Source organism: Aotus nancymaae, unplaced genomic scaffold (assembly GCF_030222135.1).
Source record: "Aotus nancymaae isolate 86718 unplaced genomic scaffold, 86718_ANA_hifiasm-v0.15.2.pri h1tg000029l, whole genome shotgun sequence".
Taxonomy (NCBI): domain Eukaryota; kingdom Metazoa; phylum Chordata; class Mammalia; order Primates; family Aotidae; genus Aotus; species Aotus nancymaae.
In genome coordinates this window covers 51,909,087-51,936,143 of record NW_026988442.1, presented here as the reverse complement: position 1 = coordinate 51,936,143, position 27,057 = coordinate 51,909,087, and the positions used below count along the sequence as shown (strand labels likewise).

Here is a 27,057-nt window from a genome sequence, read left to right as displayed (position 1 = left end):
CCCCATCTTTCCCCTACCCTCACCAAAATCTAGTCACTCTAAAATGGCCTCTCTGGTGATGTCTCTAGATCTGCTGGTACAGAAGCTGTACTTTCCATTTCCTTAGTAGGTTGTTGACTCAAGGTCATTCTCTGTAACATTCTTTCAAGGGATTCTTATAGCATAGACATATTTGTGCACATTGTAGGCAGCCATCACCCTCTTCCAAGAAATCTCATTTACAACATCTTCTCACATCCTCTAGGTTTCCATCTTGGATTATTCATAAGTGTGCAATCATTTCAGCAGGGGAAGATAGATTCTTTTTGCTTTTTAAAAAATTTTGAGATATAAGTAACATAGAATAAAATACACAGATCTTAAGTGTCCAGTTTATGAGTTTTGACAACCATATACGATTATGTAACTACCACTGAACACAAGACATGAGGCATTTCCTTCCATGAGTGTTCCCTCCTGCCCCTTTCCTGTCAGATCCCTCGCTAACCACTGTGTGATGTCTGTCATCATAGAGGATTTTTGCCTGTAGGATTTCATGTAGATGAAATCATAGGATAAAGACTTTTTTTGCAACTGGCTTCTTTCACTTGGTGTGTTTTTGAGAGTCATCAATATTGTTGCTTGAATCGGTTACTTGTTCTTTTTTTATTGCTAAGTAGTATGGCATTATAAGGCAATTTGTTTACCCATTCTCCTGTTAATGGACTTTTGGATTGTTTCCAGTTTGGGGCTTTAGAAATAAGGCTGCTCACTGTTCACAATAGCAAAGATTTGGAACCAACCCAAATGCCCATCAATGATAGACTGGATAAAGAAAATATGGCACATATATACCATGGAATACTATGCAGCCATAAAAAATTAGTTCCTGTCCTTTGCAGGGACATGGATGAAGCTGGGAACCATCATTCTCAGCAAACTAACACAGGAACAGGAAACCAAACACTGCACGTTCTCACTCATAAGTGGGAGTTGAACAATGAGATCACATGGACACAGGAAGGGGAACATCATGCACTGGGGCCTGTTGTGGGGGGGTGGGAAGCTAGGGGAGGGATAGCATTAGGAGAAATACCTAATGTAGATGACGAGTTACACCTGCACATTCTGCACATGTATCTCAGAACTTAAAAGTATAATAATAATAAATAATAAATAAATAAAATAAAATAAAATTAGGCTGCTAAAACATCTTAATGTGTGTTTTTTGGGAACCTATGTTTTTATTTCTTGTTGGTTAATACCAAAGGGTGATATTTCTGGGTCATACAAGTTAAATGTATGTTTAACTTTTCAGAGGCTGGGCGCAGTGACTCATGCCTATAATATCAGCACTTTAGGAGGCTGAGGTAGGAGCACCGCTTGAGGCCAGGAGTTCAAGACCAACCTGGGGAATATGGCAAGACTGCATCTCTACAAAAAATTTAAAAAATCATCTGGGTATATAGTGGCATGTGCCAGTAGTTGTAGCTACTCAGGAGGCTGAGGCAGAGGGATTGCTTGAGCCCAGGAGTTTGAGGCTGCAGTGAGCTGTGCTCACACCACTGCACTCCAGCCTAGGCAACAGAGTGAGACAAAAACTTTATAAGAAACTGTTGAACAGTTCTCTAACATAGTAAGACCATTTTCACATTCCCTCTATGATTAAGAATACCAAGTGCTATATATGCTCCCTGACATTAGGTGTTGGCAGTCTTTTTTATGTTACCTATTCTTGTGAATGTGAATTGGCATCAGACTATGACTATAATTTACATTTCCCTGATACTTAATGACGTGAAGCACCTTTTTCAAGGTTACTGGCTATTCATATATTTTATTTTGTGCAGTGCCTTTTCAAGTCTTTAATTGGATTGTTTGTCTTTTTATGGTAGATTTGTAGAAATCCTTTATGCATTTCAGATCCAAGTACTTTGCCAGATATATATGCTATGAATATTCTCCAAGTTGGAACCTGTCCATTCAGTTTCTTAAAGGTAGTATATTTTGGTAAGCAGAAATATTTCATTTTGATAATATCCAATTTATCAATTTTTTTGTTTATGAATTGTGCTTTTTGTGTCATGTGCACAAAAGCTTTGCCTACTCTGAGGTCACAATGACACTTCCCATGTCTTCTTCTAAAAGATTTACAGTTCTGAGTTTATATTTGGGTTTATGACTCAATTCAAATTAAATTGTTAAATTTTCATTTTTTCCCAGAAAGACTGTTTCTTAATACCATATTTGCCCATGGTTTGGGAAAGAGTAGAATCCAGTGTATCTGAAATATAATTTAAACACCTTAGTTTACATGTAAGTTGTACATGCCCATGCCATGTTGATTTTATTTTCTGCTGCATTCAATATTCTAGGAGGACTAGCCATCCCAATACTGAGAAGTATTATAAGGATAGATCATTTAAACTGCACATCCTACAGCAGCTAGAGACTTTGCGTTATATAAATATTTCACTTTGATTTTTTTAAAGCAGGAGCTCAGATATAAAAAGACTCTTAGGTTCTAATTTTAGTGAAAGTCTTATAATTTGACTCATAAGTACAACTATTTAGAATAAAATGTTTATAAGTGTAAAACATCCATGACTTGTTCCTGTATTTGAAATGGAAGAGAGAGGCAAGAGGAGGCCCAACTCAGGCAGCAGAAGGCCTGCAAGAACAGCTGCCTGTTAGAAAGTGCACTAAGGGAACTCATAGGCAGTTTCTTTCTTGCTTTTTCTCCTTCTTATTTCTTTTTAAACCCTGCCTGCCAAATAAAAATGACCTTGAGGCTGGGCTCGGTGGCTCATGCCTGTAATCTCAGCACTTAGGAAGGCCGAGGTGGGTGAATCACTTGAGGTCAGGAGTTCGAGATCAGCCTGGCTAACATGGTAAAACTCCATCTCAACTAAAAATACAAAAATTAGCCAGGCATGGTGGTGGGTGCTTCTAATCCCAACTATTTGGGAGGCTGAGGCAGAAGAATCGCTTGAACCCAGGAGGCGGAGGTTGCAGTGAGCCGAAATTGTGCCACTGCACTTCAGCCTATGCAACAGAGTGAGACCTTGTCTCAAACAAACAAACAAAAAACTTTGATTTAGGCCGGGCGCGGTGGCTCACGCCTGTAATCCCAGCACTTTGGGAGGCCGAGGCGGGTGGATCACGAGGTCAGGAGATCGAGACCATCCTGGTCAACATGGTGAAACCCCGTCTCTACTAAAAATACAAAAAAAAAAAATTAGCTGGGCATGGTGGCGCGTGCCTGTAATCCCAGCTACTCAGGAGGCTGAGGCAGGAGAATTGCCTGAACCCGGGAGGCGGAGGTTGCGGTGAGCCGAGATCGCGCCATTGCACTCCAGCCTGGGTAACAAGAGCGAAACTCCGTCTCAAAAAAAAAAAAAAAAACTTTGATTTATGCAGAAAGAGAACATAGCTCCTCCTCTGGACTTAGAAGGAGCCAGAAGGACTGAAGATAGCCTCATAATACAATGATGATCATAAAAGATTTGAGAATCAGTTAAGTGTGTGACATAGTTTGAATATTTGGCCCCACCCAAATCTCATGTTGAAATGATCTCCAATGTTGGAGATACAGCCTGATGGGAAGTGTTTGGATCATGGAGCTGGATCTTTCATGAATAGCCTGGGCCATCCCCTTGGTGATAAGTGAGCTCTTGCTCTGAATTCAAACAAAATCTGATCATTTGGAAGTGTGTGGCACCCCCACCCCCATGCTCCCACACTCTCTCTCATTCTTGCTTTCACCATGTGAAGTGCCCACTCCTGCTTTGCCTTCTGACACAAGTCAAAGCTCCCTAAGGCCTCCCTAGAAGCTGAGCAGATGCTGCTGCCATGCTTCCTGTACAGCCTTCAGAACTGTGAGTCAATCAAACCTCTTTTCTTCATAAATTACTCAGCCTCAGATATTTCTTTATAGCAATGCAAGAATGGCCTAACACAGTGTGCTTTCTGTAACATTTTAATTCAAATTCTATTCTATATTCAATTTAACACAATAAATAGAATATTGGCCAATGAATCAGACCACTCTACTTTACTTACAGAGTTTCTGGTAAGCTGTCAACTGCTCTCTACTTAGCTTTCCCAAACACTAAATAAATGGGGATATCTTTGATTCCAAACTCTAGAGAGTTTGAAAAACTTTGGAAGAGTCCAAAGATTACTGGATTTCTTGTTATGAACAAAATACTTTGACTTCCACAGTAATAAGGTCTGCAACAACATTCTATTTTTTATTGTACAGGTAGAAAACCAGTATGTATGCATGTATAAGAGTAAGTGGGAAAATGGAACAACTTCTTTACAAGTATTATAAAATACACTTTATAAAACAAAACATACTCTATTCCCTTATATTTATGCATCTATCAAGATTTATGAAGAAATTTTTCAAGGCATATTCTGAAACCTGATGACAAAAATTATTTGATATGTAAACTTAAAGTATATGGAGACCACATATATAAAATCATAAAAGTCTCAGCTAAAGGCACAAATATTTAATTAGATATTTATTAATAATAACTAACTTTTATTGAGCACTTTATAAATGCCGTGTACTGTTCTGAGTACTCCGCATGTCTTACTTAACTCATTTATTCAACATGATAAAGCTGTGAAATTACTATCACTATTCTCAGTTTACAGAAAACTGAGAAACAGAAAGGGTAACTAGGCCCAGATTACATTCAAACTCAGTGCAGTCCACAGCAGACTCTAGAAACCACTGCCTTTGTGCTGTGGACTGAACTGTGCCTCCCAAAAATGTCTGTGTTGAAGCCCTTACTCCCACTATGACTGTATTTGGAGATAAGGCCTGTAGGAGGTAATTAAAGTTAAATGAGGTCATAAGGCTGGGCTCCTAATCCTACAGGTCTGGTGGCTTTACAAGAAGAGGAAGAGAGAGGAAGAGATCCCCCCACCCCAGCACCAAATACACATGCACTAAGGAAGGGCATGTGTGCACACAGCAGGGAGACGCCCTCTGCAAGTCAGGAAGAGCCCTCACTAGAACCTGACCCCACTGTCTTGGACTTCCATCCTCCAGAACCGTGAAAAAAATAGTTTTCTGCTGTTTAAGCCACCCAGTCTATGGTATCTTGTTATGGCAGCCTGAGCAGATTAATCCACTCTGGAAATTACCCATCCCAGAGACTTCCAAATAAGGGGACAATCAGAAAGAACAGAAGATCTAATTTTTACTTCACCTATAATTTCTTATCATACTAGTAAACTTGCCTCCTTTTACCCTTTCAGAAGGTACCAAAAGCAACTGAGAAACTGAAACCTTATTGAATTTTATCATTATAAATATTCATAGATATTTTTAAATATACACATCAGTACATGCAGGTCAAGACATGTTTACTACATTGATCTTTGCAAAAGAAACATAAAAGCTTCTAATCAATATAAATGTAAAAGTTTCTGGTCAGATTTTTAGCATAACTAGATTTTTCAGGCATTGAGTCTGGAACTAATATGGAATACGAATGAAGACCTTAAATGATTGCTGTTACAGTGTTCCTCATTTGTTAAAAATAATCACAAAGCATTACTAGCAATGCCAAATCTCTAGCATTCTGATCAAGTGAAAGGAATTATCAGTGTCTAAAAGGTCTTTGTCAACTCTAACATCTATAAACATTTAAGTGGTATTGAGCAGATTCCATAATCTGATCTGCTTTTAACTGTGGAAATCAATGCAGTTATTAAGAAGCTATTTGAATAATTCATGTTGTAAGTGAAGGCCTTCAGAGTAGCCATAATGTGCTTGCATCTTAATGGTATTTTAAATAAAGTTGTGTCTTGCTACAATGCACATTTATTAAGCAAGACCAATCCCCATCCGTCAGTTCAGAGGCACTGATGAGAGAAATTCTGACAGTTTCGGAGGAACAACTAAGCTATCTGGTTTTTATAAATAAGGAAGTTAAGGGAAAGTTTCTTCTTCCAATACCTCAGAGAAAGACAGTATCTGCCTTTTCATTCACCCCACTGCCTTGTTGTTGAGGTCTTACATTTTGTTGGTGGTATCATTCAGTGATATCATTGCAAGGCCCATCTAACTATGTTAATTGGATTAAATGCATATCCATCAGCTAAAAAAAATGTACTAAGTGTCAAGTGGTTAACTCAAGGGAAAGAAATTTAGGCAAGAATAGTTTTCTTTCTTTGAAAGTTTTTCAACCTTCTATTATTATCATAGCACTTCCCTTACATTGATACCAGAGTTCAAATAGCATCTACCTGGAGACTATAACCAAAGGCTCCAAAAGTTACCTGGTCCCAGCCTCATCCAGTACTCGAACCTTGTCTATGACAGTCCCTTCATGTTAAGAACCAGTCTGTTTGAACTCTTCCTGTTCATAAACTCATTGCTATCTTTTCCAGGATAGACTCATTGCTCTTCAGGCAATTATGACAAGGTTCCTCCTTATGCTCAGCCCACATCTGTCTCCCTAGGCTTCTACCTGTTTGTTCTAACTCACCCTTAGGGGTTACTTAGTCAAGTGGGACTCCTCTTTTACTTGCGATCCTTTCTGACACTTGAAGGTTGAGATTATGGTCTGTTTCCTCTTCTTCAGGCAAAGCGTTCTTAGCATCTTTGCTTTTTTCATGCTCTGTCCATGTCCATGGACACATCAACACCAATGCAAGGGTCTAAGTTACACATTTTTAGAAACTATGTACATGAGAGAACCCATTGGGCATGTCCACTATCAAAACTTATCTCTATTATAAGAAATTGTTTCTACTTTAAACTAATGACCAGACCCAGGCTAGCTCCTTTTCTTTATTGTTTGACCACTCCATTATACTCCCCATTCCTCAGACTGCTGTCCCCTCTGGTTAACGGGGCTCTCATCTCTTATCCCACAAAACGTCCCATGTACTCGCCTTGACTTTCTTCTCCATTCCCATCATGAATACTGCCCTCTACTGCCACTGCGCCCCGGCCGCACCAGACTACTGACTGGCGCCCGTAAGTTCCAAGCTTTCTTCCCACCTTATGCTGCTCTCCACTAGGAACACCTTGCACCCCTTCTTCATGTAACTAGTGCTTACTCCAGGCAGGCAGCCTGAGAATGCAAAGTAGAGTGTGTTAATAGGTATAGATGAAGTGCTTAAGAAATAACCTTCAAATCTTAAGGACACAGTGAAAGTTTACTTCTCATTTATATTCCAGTTCAACAGTCTGGGGGCAGGGACAGTATTTCTAGGCGGGCGAGTGAGCTGCACACTGTCATCCTTCAAGGTCCAAGAGTGCTGCCATCTTCTACACCTGACCTCCAAGGCCATCTCAGAAAGCAAAAAAAGATCATGAAGGCATGTACAGGAGATTTTATGCTCAGACCAAGATGTGGTATATGTCCCTTCTGCCCACATTCCACTTATCACAACTCAATCACGGGCCTCCAGACTTACTGCAAAGAAGCTAAGAAATGGAGCTGCCGGAGGAAAATGAGTTGCTAAATCCTAACTCTATTTTGTTCTTTATGATGCTTACTGATATTATTAGAACTGGTATTTTAAAAATGATACAAGAATATACAGTATTAGAAAAGGATATGTATAAAAGAATAAAAGCACTGCTCCACTGGGAGGTGCAATTCAGTATATTTACTTGTTTTTCCCCAGCTAAACTGTAAATTCCTGGTAGCCAGCAATGTAGCCTTCATTTTTATACTGCTAGAATGTGGTACAGGACATTCCTGTCACAAATGTCCCTTTATACTTGAGACTGCATGAATGAGTCTCTGTCCATTCTTTCTCCAATTCCTAACTAGACTGCTAAAATGGTACTTGAAAATCCAAAAATTAAAGAGATACTGGAGCATGCTCTTCTCAGTGCTGGGCGTCAAGAGATGCTACAGTATCTCTTATAGAGAACTGTGTAATGTCCTTGATAACCATGGGGAAGATGCAGCCATCTCCTTTTTCCAAGACTCTGATCTGAGTCTTACTCATCATTGAATTCTTTGCACTCAGCACTCTTAGAAAGTGTTGGATGAATAAATGTAAAACACTAAAAAATATTTTTATAAATATAATTAGATCCTAGGCTATGTTAACTTTCATTTTCATGCCTAAAGTAATAAAATCTGATAACAGGACCAGCCATAAAATGTTGTTAAACAGTTAGTTTTACTGGCTTATAACAATTATTTTTATATTCTTTTATAATATTGTCTATTCTTACATTCTTTCCATAATATTGGCTCTAATTCATTTTAGACTAATAATTTTTTTAGAAAGTTGTATTCATTTTTAAATAAAGTGAAATGGTAGAAATCACTTGACTACTTGGATTTGAAAGCCATTAACCCAGCTAGTCATAGTGGTGTTTTGTTTTGCAGATGTACATAGAATGCCTTCTCTCTTTGGATTAAATCATTGCAAGCTGAGATATTATTAGGAAACTGCAAAAGCAGGAAATGCTGCCTTCCTTTTCCAGTCTATAATTAAACAGGAAGACAAAGATAAAGACTGAAGTAGCTTCCAAGCCAATATTTTGAAACTTGTGTTGACCTGACTTAAATACCTTGCTTAATACTCTGACTGACTTTTGTTAAGGAAAACAACAAAAAGCACTCAAGTACCTAAAACTAGGAAAAGGCCAGGTGCAGTGGCTCATGCCTGTAATCTAGCACTTTGGGAGGCCAAGGCAGGAGGATTGCTTGAGTCCAGGGAAACATAGTGAGACCCCATCTCTACAAAAAAACTTTAAAAATGAGGCGGGTGGATCACGAGGTCAGGAGTTCAAGACCAGTGTGGCCAATATGGTGAAGCCATCTCTACTAAAAATACAAAAAAGTTAGCTGGGCACGGTGGCGGGCACCTGTAATCCCATCTGCTCCGGAGGCTGAGGCAGAAGAATCACTTGAACCCAGGAGGCAGAGGTTGCAGTGAGCCAAGATGGCGCCACTGCACTCCAGTCTGGGTGACAAAGCAAGACTCCATTTCAAAAAAAAAAAAAAAAATCAGTCAGGTATGGTGCTGCATATCTATTGTCCCAGTTACTTGGGAGGCCGAAGTAGGAGAATCCCTGGAGCCCAGGCGTTTGAGGCTGCAGTGAGCCATGATAAGCACCGCTGCATTCCAGCCTGGGTGACAGAGAAAGACCCTGCCTCAGAAAAAATAAATAAATAAATAAATAAATAAATACTAGAAAAAAATTCATAATATGCTTCTTTTGTTGAAGTTTTGTATTAACCATCAAAGAAACAGTTAGGATCTCTAAATTTATCTGGTTGTATTAAACCAATTTAAATGTTTGCTCTTTGGGTATTGGTTGTTGTGTTCAAAATATCCATGATTAACTCTGATGAGTTTTCACTTCCCAGTGCCTTCACAGTTTTTATCTTCTTTGATAAATGAAATAAAGAAGCAACAGGTCCAAAACTAACCCAAACAAAGTGTTTCCTTTAGAATGCACACATATAACCTAAATTTGGATTAAAATGTAAACATCAATAATTTATCATTTTGGTAGTAAAACAAACTCAGTATGTTCTTTGTTAGTAATTTTCTACTTAAAATCTACTTAAACCCAATGCATTAAGTAAAATCTACTTAAACCCAACAAAATATAGAAATAAAATGTTTAATGCAGCATTATTTATTTTTATTATTATTATTTGAGATGGAGTCTCGCTCTGTTGCTCAGGCTGGAGTGCAGTGGTGCGATCTCAGCTCACTGCAGCCTCCATCTCCCAGGCTCAAGTGATTCCCCTGCCTGAGCCTCTGGAGTAACTGGGATTACAGGCATGTACAAGTACGCCCGGCTAATTTTTGTATTTTTAGTAGAGATGGGGTTATATAGCATGTTGGCCAGGCTGGTCTGAAACTCATGAACTCGAGTAATCCACCCGCCTCGGCCTCCTAAAATGCTGAGATTACAGGCATGAGCCACTGTGCCCAGCCAATGAAGCATTATCTTAAAAAAATCATCATTTTATTATTTCCATCTAACTTTTTTTTTCAAATTATAAAGTCTTATATTCAGGTTGTATACATCTAGTGAAAACCAAATAAAACCTGAATAAAAGCAAACTTGAACCCCTTAAAAGAGACTTTACAAAGAATTTAAGTATCAACCATGGCAGGACTAGAGTCCTTGTCATCTGGACCTCCATGGGAATGTGATCTAGTTTGAGGCCTAGAAAATCAGATCAGTTATGAGAAGGCTCCATGGAATTACTGGAACTTAGAGGAGATGGAAAAAAAAGATACAGTTTGATCTGGAGGCCTCTGAGCTCCCAGGATATCCCAAAATCCTCATCTAAAGTTCCCACGACTGTCATGGTAAGCTAATAAATATAGTCATTCTTCATCCATGAGGGACTGGTTCCAGGACCCCCAGAAGATACCAAAATCCCCAGATGCTTAAGTTTTTATATAAAATGACACAGTATTTGCATATAATCTAGGGACATCCTCCTGTGTATTTAAATCATCTCTTAATTACTTATATTAATAACACCTAATACAACATAAATGCTATGTGAAGAGTTGTAATACTGTACTTTTTATTGTTGTATAGTTATTCTTTGTTTATTTTTAAAACTATTTTAAATCTGCAGTTGTTGAGTCCATGGATGCAGAACTTGCAGGTATGGAAGGCCAACTGTAATTCCTTCCAATGTGTGAGCTTTTACAGGTCAGTGCATCACAGGCCTAGACTGACCTTATTTCAAAAATGGTGATCACCAGTGTCAAGTGCTTGGTTAACTGAGCACCCTACTACATACCAGGTAATCACAAAGCTAAGCACTGGAGGGTATAGCAGAGAACAAGACAGACATACCACCTGCTCTCACAGGGCTTACAGTCCAGCAGAGAAAACACATTCATCAAACACGTATGATAAAAATCTCCCAGGAGAAATTAGGAGCTCATGAGATCACATTACAGGGCGCCAAACTTGGTGAGGGAAGTGACAAGTTGTGATAATTACATTTGCTCAAGTCACTTAACCTTGTAATGCCTTAGTATCTTCATCTGTAAAATGGGATAATAGTAGTGCTTACCTTATAGGACTCACATAAGGATTAATGAAGCACTAACCACAGGGACAAGCATTGGAAAGGTGAATGTTGTGTGTTTCTGCAACTACTGTTATGATGATGATGGTGATGCTTATTACTATTATTATTATTGGCCTGAATGAGGAATAAAAGTTAGCCAGGCAAAAGGAGGAGAAAGGAACAGCAGGATGAACCAGACCAGAGGAAATAAAAAATATATATATGTGCAAAACCCTGAAGATCCAAAAGATTGTGATGCTTCCAGATGGACAGAATTAGGGCCGGCAAAGAAGAAATAAACTAGACATCTCTAAAAGGAGGATCCTTCTGAATCCTTTCCAGAAGTTTCTCTTCTCACTCTTACCATCCTAAAAGCATTTCCCCTTGACTCTGCTTTTCTTTCCATATACCATATTATGATCTTTCTTTTCTTTTTTTATAATTTTCTGCATTTTCCAAATTATCCCTGTAAGCACGCATTATTTTCATAATTAAAAAAATTTTTAAAGTGATCCCTTCATTCTTTCTTTCTCCCCCCATGACAACCTAACTTCTGCCAAATTTGACTCTCATTCATATCTCTTGAGTCACTTCCCAATCACTTAACAATGCATTACCACCATGCCAGCATCATGTTTCTCAAACCCAGATCTGCTCTCTCATTTCCATGCTGCAAACATTTCACGGCCTACAAAATAACACCCAAGCTCCTCAGGAAAATCACCGAAATGACCCAGAACCCACATCCAATCTATCTTTCCCCTGTCATCACTCTTCTTACCCACTCTTCTCCACAAGCATTCCCAGCCACACGGAACTTCTCACCAATTTCCTGAATCAAGCATATACTTTGGTGCCCCTCTAACTTAGCTCATGTTAGTTTTTATGCCAAGACTGACTTTCCAGCCTCCAGCTAACAAAATTCACTCCTCCTTCCCAACCCATCTCCTCTGTGAGATGTCATCTCCTCTGTGAACAGTTCTCCTGTTCTCTCCACCTCTCCCCAAAACACAGCCCCTTGCAATGACCTCTATGTTTATCTCCTGCTTATGTTGAGTTTGATCAAAGTAGAAGTCACTTTACTTTTGTTGCTACATCCAGATCATAACTCAATAAATGTCTGTGTTGCTATTGTTCAAATTAAGATAATAATATAATGGTTGCTTAGAGGAAATCTCATGAGAGGCAGACTGTTTAGACACAGAAAAGATGCAAGGACAATACACTATTTCAACTATTTATTCTTTTTTTTTTTTTTGAGATGGAGTCTTGCTCTGTCACCAGGTTGGAGTGCAGTGGCGCAATCTCGGCTCACTGCAACCTCCGCCTCCTGGGTTCAAGCAATTCTTCCGCCTTGGCCTCCTGAGTAGCTGGGACCACAAGCACGTGCCATCATGCCCGGCTATTTTTTTTGTATTTTAAGTAGAGATGGGTTTCACCATGTTGGCCAGGATGGTCTCGATCTCTTGACCTTGTTACTCTTTTCATGCAATGTTACATGAGTACTTGTTACCAAGTTAGCACATAGTTACTGACTGCTTACTATTTGTGCTAGGTACACACTTGTGAATAAAATCCTAAAGATACTAAAGAAACACACAAATAAATGCATAGTTATAAAATGCAGTAGGTGCCATATAAAGAAAGAACAGGAGACCATGAAGGATGGCAACTTTAAGGTCCTGGGGTACCAAGGAGGGGCTCTCTAAGGAAGCAACTGTGACAATGCAAAGTGAAAGTGGAGGAGGAACTAACCATGTAAAGAATGTGAGAAAGAGCACCCCAAAAGAAGGAGAACATACTGGGAGGTCCTGAGGCAGGAAGGATCTGGGTGTGTGTACGGAAGTGAAGCCTGGAACCCAATGAAGAAGGGGAGTGGAGAGCCAACCTAGAGCTCCTCTAAGGAGCTACTTCTGTGAAAGAGCCCGCACTGTCTTGTAAAAGCACCTGTAAGTCATGAAGGGTTTTAGGCAGTGGGGGTGGGGCCGAGACAGTGACAGGATCAGATTAACATTTTTAAAATATCACCATGAAATGAGCCATTGAAATTTCTTTTAGGTAGAATTACTAGTGATATGGGAAAGTTCTCCATTTATTTGATTTTTCAGTACATTTAGAATTATAATTATTTGAACATCCAACAGTAAATATTATATTCATCAGTGAAATATTTGTCTCTGATCATTCTTAAAAGTTAAACTCAAACCACCTCTGTAGCTGTTTCTCTGTTTCTCTGAATAGTATACTCCCGGTATACAAAGTTATGGAGCAGATCCTGGTTCCTAGAATGCCACATTGTACATGCCATCAAATGTTTAATCAGAGCTATCATTCCAAAAAGTTTAAAGCCTCTTGTCAAGATAAAGACTAGTATCTGATGTTGACTGAAATTAAAATTTTTCATTTTTACTTCAGCTGAAAACCTGGCCTTTTCTACCTGAGCTGATGCTTTATAAATGGCGATATAAGACACAGTACAGGCTGTTATTTTTGTTTGTTTAGAAATGTCACAGTCCTTCTCTCTGCTGCGAACAAATTTGCTCAAGTTACAATTATGTCACAAAAAGTAGATAACATGCAGTATCATTTTTTAAGAATGTTCTTGTGACATTTTGTTAAACCAAGAGAAATGTTACAACTAGAATGGGTGAGAGCAAAGAAGAAGAGAAATATAATTGCAGACTGAACAAAAATGAAGAGGAACACGTTTGCACACTTCAGTTTATTAACTGTAGCAGGCAAGCCATCATGCTGCATGGATACTATTTACTGCTTGGGAGTAAAGTTGTGAATCTGCATGGAGAGGACACCAAAGGAATATCCAAGCCAAAAAAAGAAAGAGAATGGAGAAAAAATTATGACCATCACATACAATGTAATATCAACTCCTTTCCCAAGCTTTTCACAGGCAGTGATTTATGCATTATAAAAGCAATATTTGGATAATCAATGAAAGAAAAAGAAACACAGATCAAACAGGAGAGTAGAGAGCAAGGACCTACAAGCAATGTGAAAAGTGTAAGACCTAACAATTTCAGGAAAAAACAAACAAATTGAAAGAGGTAAAATAGTAGTTGTAATATTGATAATACCTCCACCAATAATAAAACTTCATGTATTGAGTTGGGGAGGGATTGCATGGGGAGAAATGCCAGATATAGGTGAAGGGGAGGGAGGCAGCAAATCATACTGCCACGTGTGCACCTGTGCAACAACCTTGCATGTTATTCACATGTACCCCAAAACCTAAAATGCAATAAAAAAAAAAAAAAAAAACTTCATGTATTGAGGACACACTACATGTTAGGTACTGTGCTAAGTGCTTTCCGTGGTTTGTCGGATTTAAACCTCTTGCCAGCTCTAGGGTGAGTTGTATTTTTCTTTCCATTGGAAAGATGACGAAATTGCTGTTAAATCCAATGTCAGGAAGCTAGAAGGTGTATATAAGGTCATCCGACCGGCACTTTTGCAAAGGAATTCCAGGTAAGTTTTTTGTTATTATTTTTAATCTAGATAACTAAGGCTTAAATAAAATACAGTATAGATTGTTACCTTTCTACTTTTAATAGAAGGTTTTCTAAGCCATATTATAGATTTTCCTTCTCTTCTAAACACAATACCTTGAGCATAAAGTTCTCTTAATAATTCACAGTAGACTGAGCATAATTTAAACGTAAGCTATCATGCTGTACTGTAAGACAGCCTCCAAGCTGCTAAGATATGTAAGGACCATTTGTTCCTGCACCACGTGGAAGCTGAATGCTCTTGGGAGCTGTTCCTGTTTCTTATATTTTGACTGTCTGTTGTTCCCTCACTGCCAAGCGGTCCACTCTCCAGCAGCAATCTGCCCTCCCCTTCTTCCAATCTGGCTTCTTCTCCAACCTCCCCTTGAGCCACCCATTGCCGACTGAATTCCAATCAGTTCAATTCAATACATTTTTCACAAAGTCTACTTTGACCCATACTTGTTCTCTGTGAGCTATTTTATCACCAGTAATAGTCGAGATATTGTGCCAAACCAAAACAAACAAACAACAACAACAAAAACCTGGCACTTCTTTTCCAGTAAACCTCAGCTAGCCAGATATGAGGGACTTTGTGTATCTTACCAGAGGCTGAAAAGATTGACAGACCTGTGAGTTAGCAGTAGTATCCTCATTTTAAAAGGAGTAAACTGAGGCTCAGAAATATTAAGGAACTCACTTAGGCTCTCATAGGTGGTAAGTAGTAGAGCTGAAATTTGAACATGGTCTTTCTGATGGCTAAGTTTCACTGCCATAAATGGGATGGGAGAAGGGAAACAACCATTTCTTGCCGAACTAACGGCTTCAAGAAATAGCTACAATTTGCTTTAGGTATTTGCTCTATGGTAAGTATTAGATAATATTACAGATTCATATTGAAATGATAACACCATGAAAGATGATCTTACAATTTTATAAGGATTCAGAACACAGACCAGATATTGCTTAATAGGCAACACACAATATAGGATCGGCTGGGCAGGGCTGCCTACACACTAACAGGTGCCAACCTAAACGTCACACTTTCACAAGCATGTGACCTTCTTAACAATTTCCTGGCATTCTCGGGTGAGGCTCACCACTTTTGAGGCAAATTATTGTGTGAGGGTAAAACAAATATGCAAAAAATAAAGGTTTCTCTGACTCATAATTTTTTAAAATTATTTTTGGGGTTCTTAGTTTGTGAGTTTGTTTTTGTTTTTGTTTTGAGACAGTGTGTCACTGTGTCACCCAGGCTGAATGATATGATCATTGTTCACTGCAGCCTTGACCTCCTGGGCCCCAGTGATCCTCCCACTCCAGACTCCTGAGTAGCTGGGTCCACAGCTCCTCGCCAGCACTCCCAGCTAATATTTTTTATTTTTCATAGAGACAGAATCTCGCTTTGTTGCCCAGGCTGGTCTTGAACTCCTGGCCTCAAGTGATCCTCCTGTCTGGGTTTCCCAAAGGGCTGGGATTACAGGCACCAGCCATGGAAGCTGACCTAAAACTGTCAATATCTAAAAAGTGGATCCAGAAACTTGCCATGGAAACTATATTCAATGTCAAATTACATTTAAAAGCATTTTCTTCCCAATTTACTCGTATTTAAAGTTACTTAAATCTTTACACAGGATAGAGAGGTCTTCATATGGCAACCACACTCCATGAAACTTCCTCAGATCTGTAGTAAAAATCGTTAGTCACATCTTGGGTTCCTAGGTGTCAGAAAACACTAACCAAAAGAAATCTCCAGGCCAGGCACGGTGGCTCACGCCTGTAATCCCAGCACTTTGGGAGGCCAAGGAGGGTGGATCACTTGAGGTCAGGAGTTTGAGACCAGCCTGGCCAACATGGTAAAACCCTGTCTCTACTAATAATACAAAAATTAGCATGCCTGTAATCCCAGCTACTCTGGAGGCTGAAGCAGTAAAATCGCTTGAACCGGGCAGGTGAAGGGTGCAGTGAGCTGAGATCGTGCCATTGCACTCCAGCCTGGGCAACAAGAGTGAAACTCCATCTCGTATATATGTATGTATATATATCCAAGGTAACTTTTAAAACACGCAGGCCAATAATGTATACTACATGCACAGAGTTGTGGAGAAATGGCTTAATGGATGGGACAGGCCTTACACTGCATTCACTTTAGAGGTGCACAGCCTTTATGTGCTGCTTTTACTTTTCTGTAGCCACAAATATGAAGCGCCCAGGGAAAAAATTCATGAGCTAAAATAGTTCCTTAGTTCAGGCAGCACCTTTAGGGTACTGTTTTGGAGAAAAGACCTAATACCCGTCATACAGTCTAATCATTTTTGGTGATGCAATTATGTTTTGAGATTGTTTGGGCTAGGGTCAGTCTGTATTTATGCTCCAAATAATCCTGTTAATAGATGGTTTTCATTCATGTAAATTCATGCTTTATTTGTCTCATTTCTAGCACTGGCATATTTATTCCTACTTCCCATAAGTATCTACTATTTAGAGAAAACACTGGGTGGCTTCCCAAGAACGTGACATTTAATGTCACGTTAGAAAAATAAACAGGACACCACACAAAGTACTGTCATTCTTTCTGCTTCTAAGATTTACATTTAAAATGCTTTTACTTGATCCTCCATGATCTTTTTAATAGCACAAATTCTTAAGAGACTAAATATATTTGTGGAGAACTTTTAAGTCCTTAATTCTTAATAGCGTATTTCTGAACTGAAAATGATGCATATGTTAATCATTTAAAATTTCAAACAGAAGTATAAACCAACATAATCATTATGTTTCTGACCTACTTAAAAGATATTTTCCTCTTTCCCCTCTACATTTATCATGATTAACTGTTGACCAAAATCATGTATTATTTCACCTGGTATATGGTTAATCTTATTGACTCCAGTGACCAGGGGGTATTTTATGAGCAAAGTTCTCAATAAATAATTTACTCTACTTTTCCATTACTGGGAAAGTAATGTTTCACAATAGGGTCTGACATTAACACTCGAAGCACAGCCGCTGATTTACTAAATAGATGATCTAAGGTCTAATGCACATATCTTCTTTCTAAGAGATGAGTTTGTCAATACTGATTGAACCCAATGTGCACAAAAGTATATATTAGGACACAGGAACCTCCTCTAAACACCGCTTTACTTCAAGCCTAAACCTGCCAAGCCAGGGGAAGATTTATGGCTTTTCCTACACCAGCTTCATTAATTGAGGAAAATTCTTAATTACAATCTAACACACAATTCAATCCATTAACCTTGTAGATAAGTTAAAACTAACCTTTGGGCCCACAGAAGGTAGACGCTCCCTGAAGTAGGTGACGGCTCCACTCCTCCCCCAATGGTTGTCCTTTCCCAAAGCAATGTAGTCAAGGTGAATGCCCTGCTTCTGATCGTAACTTTGAAGAGGCATCTGCTTTTTGCTTTCTGTGGGAAATAGGAAGTCGAGGCCATTCAATGACTCTGAAAGGCACCAAGTCAGAGGAGCAGGAGGAGAAGGAGGTGGTGACCATCCTGGGTGCCTTCACCACTCAGCATGTCACCATCAGGTAAGGGAATCAACATAGATCGCACACACACAGATATATACACACACACTCCCCTCAATCCAGGGGCTTCACAGATGACAATATATTTAATCCCGGCAACAGCTCTGCAAAGTCAGCATTGTTTCCCCAGTTTTGCAGATAAGGACACTGTGGTTCAGAGGGACTAGCAGTCACGGAAAGTCACGTAGGACAATTGTGGTATGACCACAGGTCAATGGGGTGTGACCACAGGTTATCAGCTAGCTAGTTACCAGGGGAAGAGAATCCTGGCTCTGCCGCTACACAAGAGTGCCTGCTTCCTTTTCTAACACAGGCCATCAGAAAATCTGTTGCTTTTTTGCAATTTCCTCTTTGGCTATTTTGCTTCTTTTTAATGATGACCTTGACTCAATTTACTCTGATTTCACTACTGTATCTTATTCTGATTTCACTGATATATCTTATTCTGATTTCACTAACATAACAACTACATTGAGTTGTGAGGCAGGGAGAAAGGAGGTGTGTGTTCTCCCTGGTCCCTAAGCTCTGAGGGGAACATCCATGCCCTCAACCTCCCTTTTTCTATGACCTTGTGAGTTTTCTTCCAAAGACAAATAGCATCCTCTTGTCCTCTCTGTTCTTCATCTAGTCTACAATAATAAGAGTTAAATGAGCAATAAAACTTAACATTATCCCTCTTAGAAAATGTGTTCTTGCTGGGCATAGTGGCTCATTCCTGTAATCCCAATACTTTGGGAGGCTAAGGCTGTGGGGGGGTCACTTGAAGCCAGTAGTTTGAGACCAGCCTGGGCAACACAGCAAGACCCCATCTCTTAAAAAAATTATCCAGGCATGGTGGTGCATGCCTCTGGTCCCAGCTACTCAAAGGTGGGAGGATCACTTGTGCTCAGGAGTTCAAGGCTGCAGTGAACTATGATTGTGCCAATGTATTTCAGCCTGGGCAACAGAGCAAGACCCCATCTAGAAAAAAGAAAAGAAAAGAAAATGTGCTCTTTTTAAAAGTCAATAATAATTCTCTGATGAAAACAATACAGTGAAAATGGTGGCATTTCAAGCATCTGAGTGAGAGGCAGGGTGACTGTGGCCTTGCCTGAAGTTCTAGAACTTTCTTCACTCCAATTCAAGTGGAGGGACTTTTCTTTTCTTTTCTTTTTTGAAGGGAAAAAAAAGGAAGAAAGAAAGAGAGAAAGAAAAAAAAAGAGTGAAGAAGAGGAAGAAAAAGGAAGAGAAAGAGGGAGAGAGAATGGGAGTATTGCTTTATTGCCCAGGCTAGAATGCAGTCTAAAAATGGGAATTGAAAACCTCTTTTATGCCAATACTTGTGCTTAACAATGGAGACAGGAAGGAATAAGGGAAGAAAATAACAAACAAGCAGCCAACCAATATTTCATTTAAACCTGTGAATGCTATGCAATTATTGAGGAGTGATTTACTTCCAATTGTGTAGTCACTTTCTGAATAGGTGTGATATGATACTGATAAGAATGTATGTTTTGTGTATCTGAAGTGGAGAGTTCTATAAATGTTTATTAAGTTTACTTGTTCCAGGTCTGAGTTCAAGTCCTGGATATCCTTGTTAATTTTCTATCTTGTTGATCAGTCTAATATCGACAATGTGATGTTACAGTCTCCCACTATTATTGTGTGGGAGACTAAGTCTCTTTATAAGTCATTAAGAACTTGTCTTATGTATCTGTGTGCTCCTGTATTGGGTAGGTGTATATATAGGATTGTTAGATCTTCTTGTTGCATTGATCCTTTTACCATTATGTAATGTCCTTCTTTGCCTCTTTTGATCTTTGTTGCTTTAAAGTCTATTTTATCAGAAGTGAGAATTGCAACTCCTGCTTTGTATTTATTTATTTATGTTTGCTCTCCGTTTGGTTGGTAAATCTTCCTCTGTCCCTTTGTTTTGAGTCTTTATGTGTCGTTGCATGTGAGATGGGTCTGGATACAGCGTACTGATGGGTTTTGGCTTTTTATCTAGTTAATAATATATATGAGTTTAATACTGCCATTTGATGCTAGCTGGATATATTTTTGGAAAGGCTGATACTGGTGGCTCCTTTATATGTATAGTGCTTCTTTCAGAAGCTTCTGCAAAGCAGGCCTGGTGATGGTGAAATCTATAAGTACTTGCTTGTTTGCAAAAGATTTTATTTTTCCTTTGCTTTTGAAGCTCAGTTTGGCTGGATATGAAATTCTGGGTTGAAAGTTCTTTTCTTTAAGGATGTTGAATATTGGCACCCACTCTTTTCTGGCTTGTAGGGTTTCTGCTGAGAGATCTGCTGTAAGTCTGATAGGCTTCCCTTTGTGGGTAACCTGACCTTTCTCTCTGGCTGCTCTTAGTATTTTCTCCTTCATTTCAACCCTAATGAATCTGACGATTATGTGCCTTGGGGTTGGTCTTCTTGAGGACTATCTTTGTGGTGTTCTCTGTATTACCTGGAGTTGAATATTGTCCCATCTTACAAGGTTGGGAAAGTTTTCCTGAATAATCTCCTGAAGAGTATTTTCCAACTTGGATTCATTCTCTTCGTCACATTCAGGTACACCTATCAAACGTAGATTAGGTCTTTTCACATAGTCCCATATTTCTTGGAGACTTTACTCATTCTTTTTTATCCTTTTTTCTCTAATCTTGACTTCTCGTTTTATTTCGTTAAGTTGGTCTTCAAACTCTGATATCCTTTCTTCTGCTTGATCAATTCGACTGTTAAAACTTGTGCATACTTCATGAAGTTCTCGTGTTGTGTTTTTCAGCTCCATTAATTCACCTATATTTCTCTCCAAATTGTCTATTCTCGTTAGCATTTCGTCAAACCTTTTTTCAAAGTTCTTAGTTTCTCTGCATTGGGTTAGAACAAGTTCTTTTAATTCACAGAAGTTTCTTATCATCCACCTTCTGAAGCCTACTTCTGTTAATGGAACACACTCATTCTCCATCAGGGCTTGTTCCACTGCTGATGAGGAACTGTGATCACCTGTAGAGGGAGAGGCATTCTGATTTTGGGTATTCTCAGCCTTTTTATGCTGGTTTCTTCCCATCATTGTAAATTTATCCACCTGTCGTCTTTGTGATTTCCGACTTTCAAATTAGGTTTCTGAGTGGACGTCCAACTTGTTGATTCCCAGCGCCGAAATCTGAACAATCCACTGTGCCGGCCAAAACAGTGGTGTTAAGATTGATGGTGCTTTTTGGCCCGGGAATCAGCCAAAAGGGGACCCAGTCCTGCTCACCCTGCACCAAGAACTGCCGCACTGAGGCACCAGCAAAACTGCCGCGCCGGCCACAAGAGTCGCGCTGGCGACCTGTGGGGCTCCTCTGCTGGGAATCTCCTGGTCCGTGAGCAACAAAAATTCGTCTGAAAGTGTGGCGTCCTCTCGTTCGCTGCACTTTCACTGGGAGCTACAATCCCGAGCTGCTAGTGGTCAGCCATCTTGGATCTCTCTCCAGGACTTTTCATTTCATTGTAAAGTCAGCTCAACAGTCACTGAGAGCCAGAGCACGCACCTTTATCAGCTCTGGAAGGAAAGCATGGTGGCTGGTCCGGCTTTGGGAGCACTACAGATCACAGCGTATGCACAGGCCTGCAAAGTCTGCAGAAGGCACCTCAGCCGGGCTCACACCCATCACTGCCGCACACTGCTGTCTTCCTCCTTGTGTTATAACTTCCATTTTCACTGCTCTATACTCCATTAGGCTCACACAAGTATTTGCCTACAGCAAACAACTCAGAAATTCTTCACAAATACAAATTTCCCATAGAAAATAATAAAAAGGAGAGAGAGTTTCGTTTCCCTTGGATCTGCTGGTTATTTTCTTTTAGGCATGAGCCATTGAAGTGGCCATTTGCTTCGTTATAAAACAATTCTCTCAGGCTTGTAGACAGTCAAACAGAATAATTATTGTCATCCTCTTGATTTAATAATTTCAATCAATATTCAGTTTTCTATGACAATGGAAGGCAAGCGGCAGAGCAGACGGCCCTGAACAACAGAAGCACAGGAGTTACTACTATCGTTTTCAGCTAGGGGATGCCTCACAGGCTCTTCCCCACCAATTGGCTTTTCAGGTTCTCCTTTGCTTAGCTCAATGGACCCCAAACTTGGAGTTGTATCAGATTCACCCAGGGGGAGGGTATTCAAGTGACCTAACAGCCTGTTGTGTTGTGAGAAAAACCAATCTGTCTTGTGCTATTTATCACAGATAACTGGCAAGTGGACCCTCAAGCATTTGACTATGCTTAGTATTTACTGAGTTCACAAATGTGCTAAGTACTACAACAAACTACGAAGGACACAATGCATTCCCTCTGTTTTGTGTCATGCCTTTTGCCCAAGATTTGTAGGTAGCAGCCCTGAGCAGACCTTCTCTTGACTTATAACGTTAACATATGGCACCAGTCAAATTAGGGCAGAAAAGGAAGGGGCTGAAGAAAGGAGAAAAGGTGCTATTTTGTTGAAAAAGGGCAGTGATTGGTATCTAGGTGGAAAACTTTAAAACTAGGTGGTTTTGAGATTCTAGTACTGGTAAGTAGAAATAATACTCTCAACAAGAAAAATATTTGGCAAGAGAAAAAGAGACTTTAGGAAAAGATATGGAGTATCATATTAGACAAGATCATTTCTAAACTTAGATGAACATTTCAGTTGAAGAATGAAACCCCAAAATGAATGAAAGAGATGGGAAGTGAGAAGGCAATCTAACATTTGTCATTTACAGTATACATGAAAGGAAAAGCATAGTAAGGAAATGGGCGCTTCCTGCAGAACTGAGAAGTAAATGGAACCCACTGTCAAGAGAAGAAGAAAGAAAAAATAATGTTATCCATAAAATCAGTCAGATGGTTTTTTTTTCCCCTTCTGACAAAATCAGGGGTTTCATTTCTGCTAAAAGTAGTTTTCACATAAAAGAAATGATATCTGTTCTAGAAAAAAGAGGTTCAAAAAGATGTTCAGAGTGGTCAGGATGGTTAATCCAATCACCGTAAAAGCTGATTCTTACTCATTTAAGCTATTTAATACAGAACCTTTCAGTGATATCTACTTTGGTTTTATAATATGCCTCTCAAAAAACACCAATTCGGGCTGATACAAGACTAAGTATTTAGGGCTGAAAATGATAATGATATAGTATTTTCAACTGGGATTGTAATCAGGAGAGTGAGTCACTGCCCCTTTCAGAATGAGATGCACTTCAGTGAGTTCAACAGCAACTTCAGGGCCGGGAATGGCGGCTCAGCCTGTAATCCCAGCACTTTGGGAGGCTGAAGTAGGTGGCTCACCTGAGGTCAGGTGTTCAAGACCAGCCCAGCTAACATGGCAAAACCCTGTCTCTACTGAAAATACAAAAATTAGCCGGGCGTGGTTGTAGGTGCCTGTAATCCCAACTACTTAGGAGGCTGAGGCAGAATTGCTTGAACCTGGGAGGCAAAGGTTGCAGTGAGCCAAGATCACGCCATTGCATACCAGCCTGGTTGACAAGAGTGAAACTCCATCTCAAAAACAAAAACTAAAACCAAAAACCCCAGCAACTTCAATGAAGAGACAAATGGTTATTCCTTTTTTTCATTCACAAGTGTTTTGTTTTTTATGTGGTCTGTCTTTCTCTATGGTTATGAAAAGGAATTTAGATTTTGTGAAATTAAATGCAGTTAAGCCACCTACCATGAACTTAAGAAAACACATACACACAAAACACTGTCCATTTTACTAAATGCCAAAGCCTTTTAAAAGAAGTATGGCTCAAAAGTGCTCTCCTGTATGCCAGTGGAAGGATATATCAAGACATCCCCTTCAGGAAAGACACACCATGCCACACCACGACTCCTCACTTCACTTGCAGACACATGTCTCAGAGAATCTACTGCACATGCACACAGAGACCCATGGGAAGGGTGATGGGAAGTGTGACATATCTGTAACTGGAAAAACCAGCAACAACTTACATATGCATCAAAAAGTGAACAGTTAAACAAATTATGATATAGTTTAAAAACAAGCTACTAAGCAATAAAATGAATAATCAACAGACATTTCTCAAAAACAATGCTGCATGAAGAAAACTGCAGAAGGATACATAGATTATGACATCATAAATGTAGATTTAAAAACACAAAATACAGTTGTACATATTTTTTGTTAACATACAAAAATGTAGAAAAAGTGTGCATATTAAGAGTAAACTTGAGTGTGGTGGCTCATGCCTGTAATCCCAGCACTTTGGGAGGCCAAGGCTGGTGGGTCACCTGAGGTTGGGCATTCAAGACCAGCCTGACCAACATGGAGAAACCCCATCTCTACTAAAAATATAAAATTAGCCGGTACAGTGGCACATGCCTGTAATCCTAGCTACTCGGGAGGCTGAGGCAGGAGAATTGCTTGAACCTGAGAGGCAGAGGTCGCAATGAGCCAAGATCATGCCATTGCACTCCAGCCTGGGCAACAAAAGTGAAACTACATCTCAAAAAAGGCAGGCAATATTTTATTTATTTTATTAAAAGGAAAAAAGGAGGTAAAGCATATGGTCAATATTGTAATCTTTTAATACTATCAGGTGGATATATTGGTATCTTTTATATTGTCCTGAGCAGCTTTTTGAATATTAAGTTAACTTTCTAAAAATTATGCAGCTTTCAATATTTTCTATTTAAAAGTCACACATTTTCTTGAGTTCATTCAATTGCCCATTTACTTATGCATTTGACAAATATTTGTTGAGCGTGTCATTAATCCTAGAATGTGAAGAGTAAGAAAATCCCCTCGCCCTGCCCTTGCAAGGCCCACACAAAATGGACTAATTCCTATTTAAGAATCCTGCTATATTCCATGATGTAGGTTTCTGCACACAGTAAGGAAAGATTTCCACCACTAGGTTTAGTATTTTCCAAGAATAACTGCAATGTGCTTATTTACAGAATAGCATGTTAATTTAGTTCCATAAATAAAATGGTCAATATTTATCTTTGTCTTCTTGTCAAGAGTTTTTATTAAAGGGCATATAAGCAAATGAATCTTGAAGATGTTTCAAAGTGAGTTATTATCAAATAATCACAATGACAAAAAGTCAAACAAGCTAATCTTTCTTTGAAGGTCTTCCAAAGAGACAGATTAATTGGCCAACCTGTCACTATTAATGACAAAACATGTGATATGGTGTAACTTGTATTTGGCATAGTCATTACGATAGTACTTCCAACATCTTATGGCTTAATTCTCTAGTAATTCTAGAGTAAGTGTTTAGTCCATTCTATCTTTAAGGCAGGCACCAATAGTCTTTGCATAACAAATAGCAACAACTATACTGAACAACAACAACAAAAATCAAACAGTCCTCGATATTGTTGGCTAACTCTAACATTATTACTCCTGCCCAACTCAATCCTACATTTTTCATTCAAATTTTTTATTTAATAAAAGAAGCACCACTGTTTTGGTTATCACATGTCAGCCCTCAGGCTTGCAGGCTACCCTAAGTATCTCTTACTCTCAGAGAAGTACTCCAGATCTTACTCAAGTAAGAAAAGGTCAGACACTAACCAGATTACAACCAGTTTCAGGAGTCAGGAATCCCAGCATCGAATCATTAAAGCAGGCTTGGCAGTGTAACCAAGCCGGAGGACTGCAGGGCAGAATCCTCTCTTCTCTCTAGTGACTTCTCCTGAGTGTTTTCATCAGTTACCAAAGCTCACGGCGGAGCTCATCAGATTACAAAACTGATTCAGTTCATCTAAGCCTATGCTTGGGTCTGATCACGAGACGGGCAACAAAACTCCAGGTAAACAAGGGGCTTTGGCAGAGCTACACCCTCCCCACACCACATACCACACATACACACACGCGCGCGCACACACACACACACACACACACACACATTTCTAGAATTTCAATCTTAACATAGTAGTCATGAATGTCATCTAACTTCCACAAAGCCTCCGTCATGATAATTCTAACACTTATCAGAAAAGTGTTTATTATTTTAAAATGTATTTGTGTTTGTCTATCATACGGAATATACACACACACAGTGTTTTATTGTACTTTTATTGCAATTTATTACCATCTCAAGTGAGTTACATTGTGTCTGTCAATCATGCCTATAAAAACCAAAGCTCCTAAAATCATTCTTTTATGACATTAAATGTATTCAATAAATTATATGGTACTGATACATTCTAGAGATTCCTCAGAATATAACAAAATATAAATATAAAATATTGTTTGCTTTCAATTGATGCTTTGCCAAACTCTAGTTAAAGAGTAAAAAACCCTCTAAATTAGACATCCATGTGAAAATGAGACACCAAGCAGATGTCAGGCTAATTTTAAGATTTTTAAATTTGAAAATTGGAACAGTGAAGTCCTCAGCTTTTGTTTTTATCTGAAATACTCATTTCTCAAAATGTTAACACAGTAACAGAAAGCCAAGACGTATACAACACACACAAAAACAAAACAAAACAAAATTCCTGTAATCCCAGCACTTTGGGAGGCCAAGGCGGGCGGATCACGAGGTCAAGAGATCGAGACCCTCCTGGCCAACACAGTGAAACCCCGTCTCTATTAAAAATACAGAAAAATTAGCAGGGCGTGGTGACACGTGCCTGTGGTCCCAGCTACTTGGGAGGCTGAGGTGGAAGAATCGCTTGAACCCAGGAGGCGGAGGTTGCAGTGAGCCGAGATTGCGCCACTGCACTCCAGCCTGGTGACAGAGCAAGACTCCGTCTCAAAAAAAAAAACAAAAACAAACAAACAAAAAAAACAAAATTAAAGCCCAAATCTCAAGTTCCAGAACCCACACCTATGATGCCATCATTTGCAGTATCTGCTTTTAGTTGGCTTCTTTATTGTTTTGATCTCTATTGTGGATAAGTCACTTAAATGAACCTAAAGGAGATAAAGAAAAACAAAAACCAAAAGCTAGGTGCAGCGCTGCTTCAGGAAAGTAGTGAGGTCAAGTGAAAGCAGTTTG

At 39.3% G+C, this 27,057-nt stretch overlaps 1 protein-coding gene across 8 annotated transcripts in view; it reads right to left on the bottom strand.

The window, feature by feature from the left end:
- The window catches only part of RBMS1 (RNA binding motif single stranded interacting protein 1), a 215,660-nt gene that overhangs the window by 163,310 nt on the left and 25,293 nt on the right, over positions 1–27,057 (bottom strand). For 4 of the 8 annotated variants that reach the window (XM_064382674.1, XM_064382677.1, XM_064382676.1 and 1 more), the window contains exon 1: positions 17,816–17,962. The exons of the other annotated variants lie outside the window; for them this stretch is intronic. In XM_064382674.1, the coding sequence (XP_064238744.1) occupies positions 17,816–17,947 (132 nt within the window). In that variant the 5' untranslated portion in view covers positions 17,948–17,962. Of the gene's footprint in view, positions 1–17,815; positions 17,963–27,057 lie in introns of those variants that run through there. 8 annotated transcript variants of the gene reach the window in all.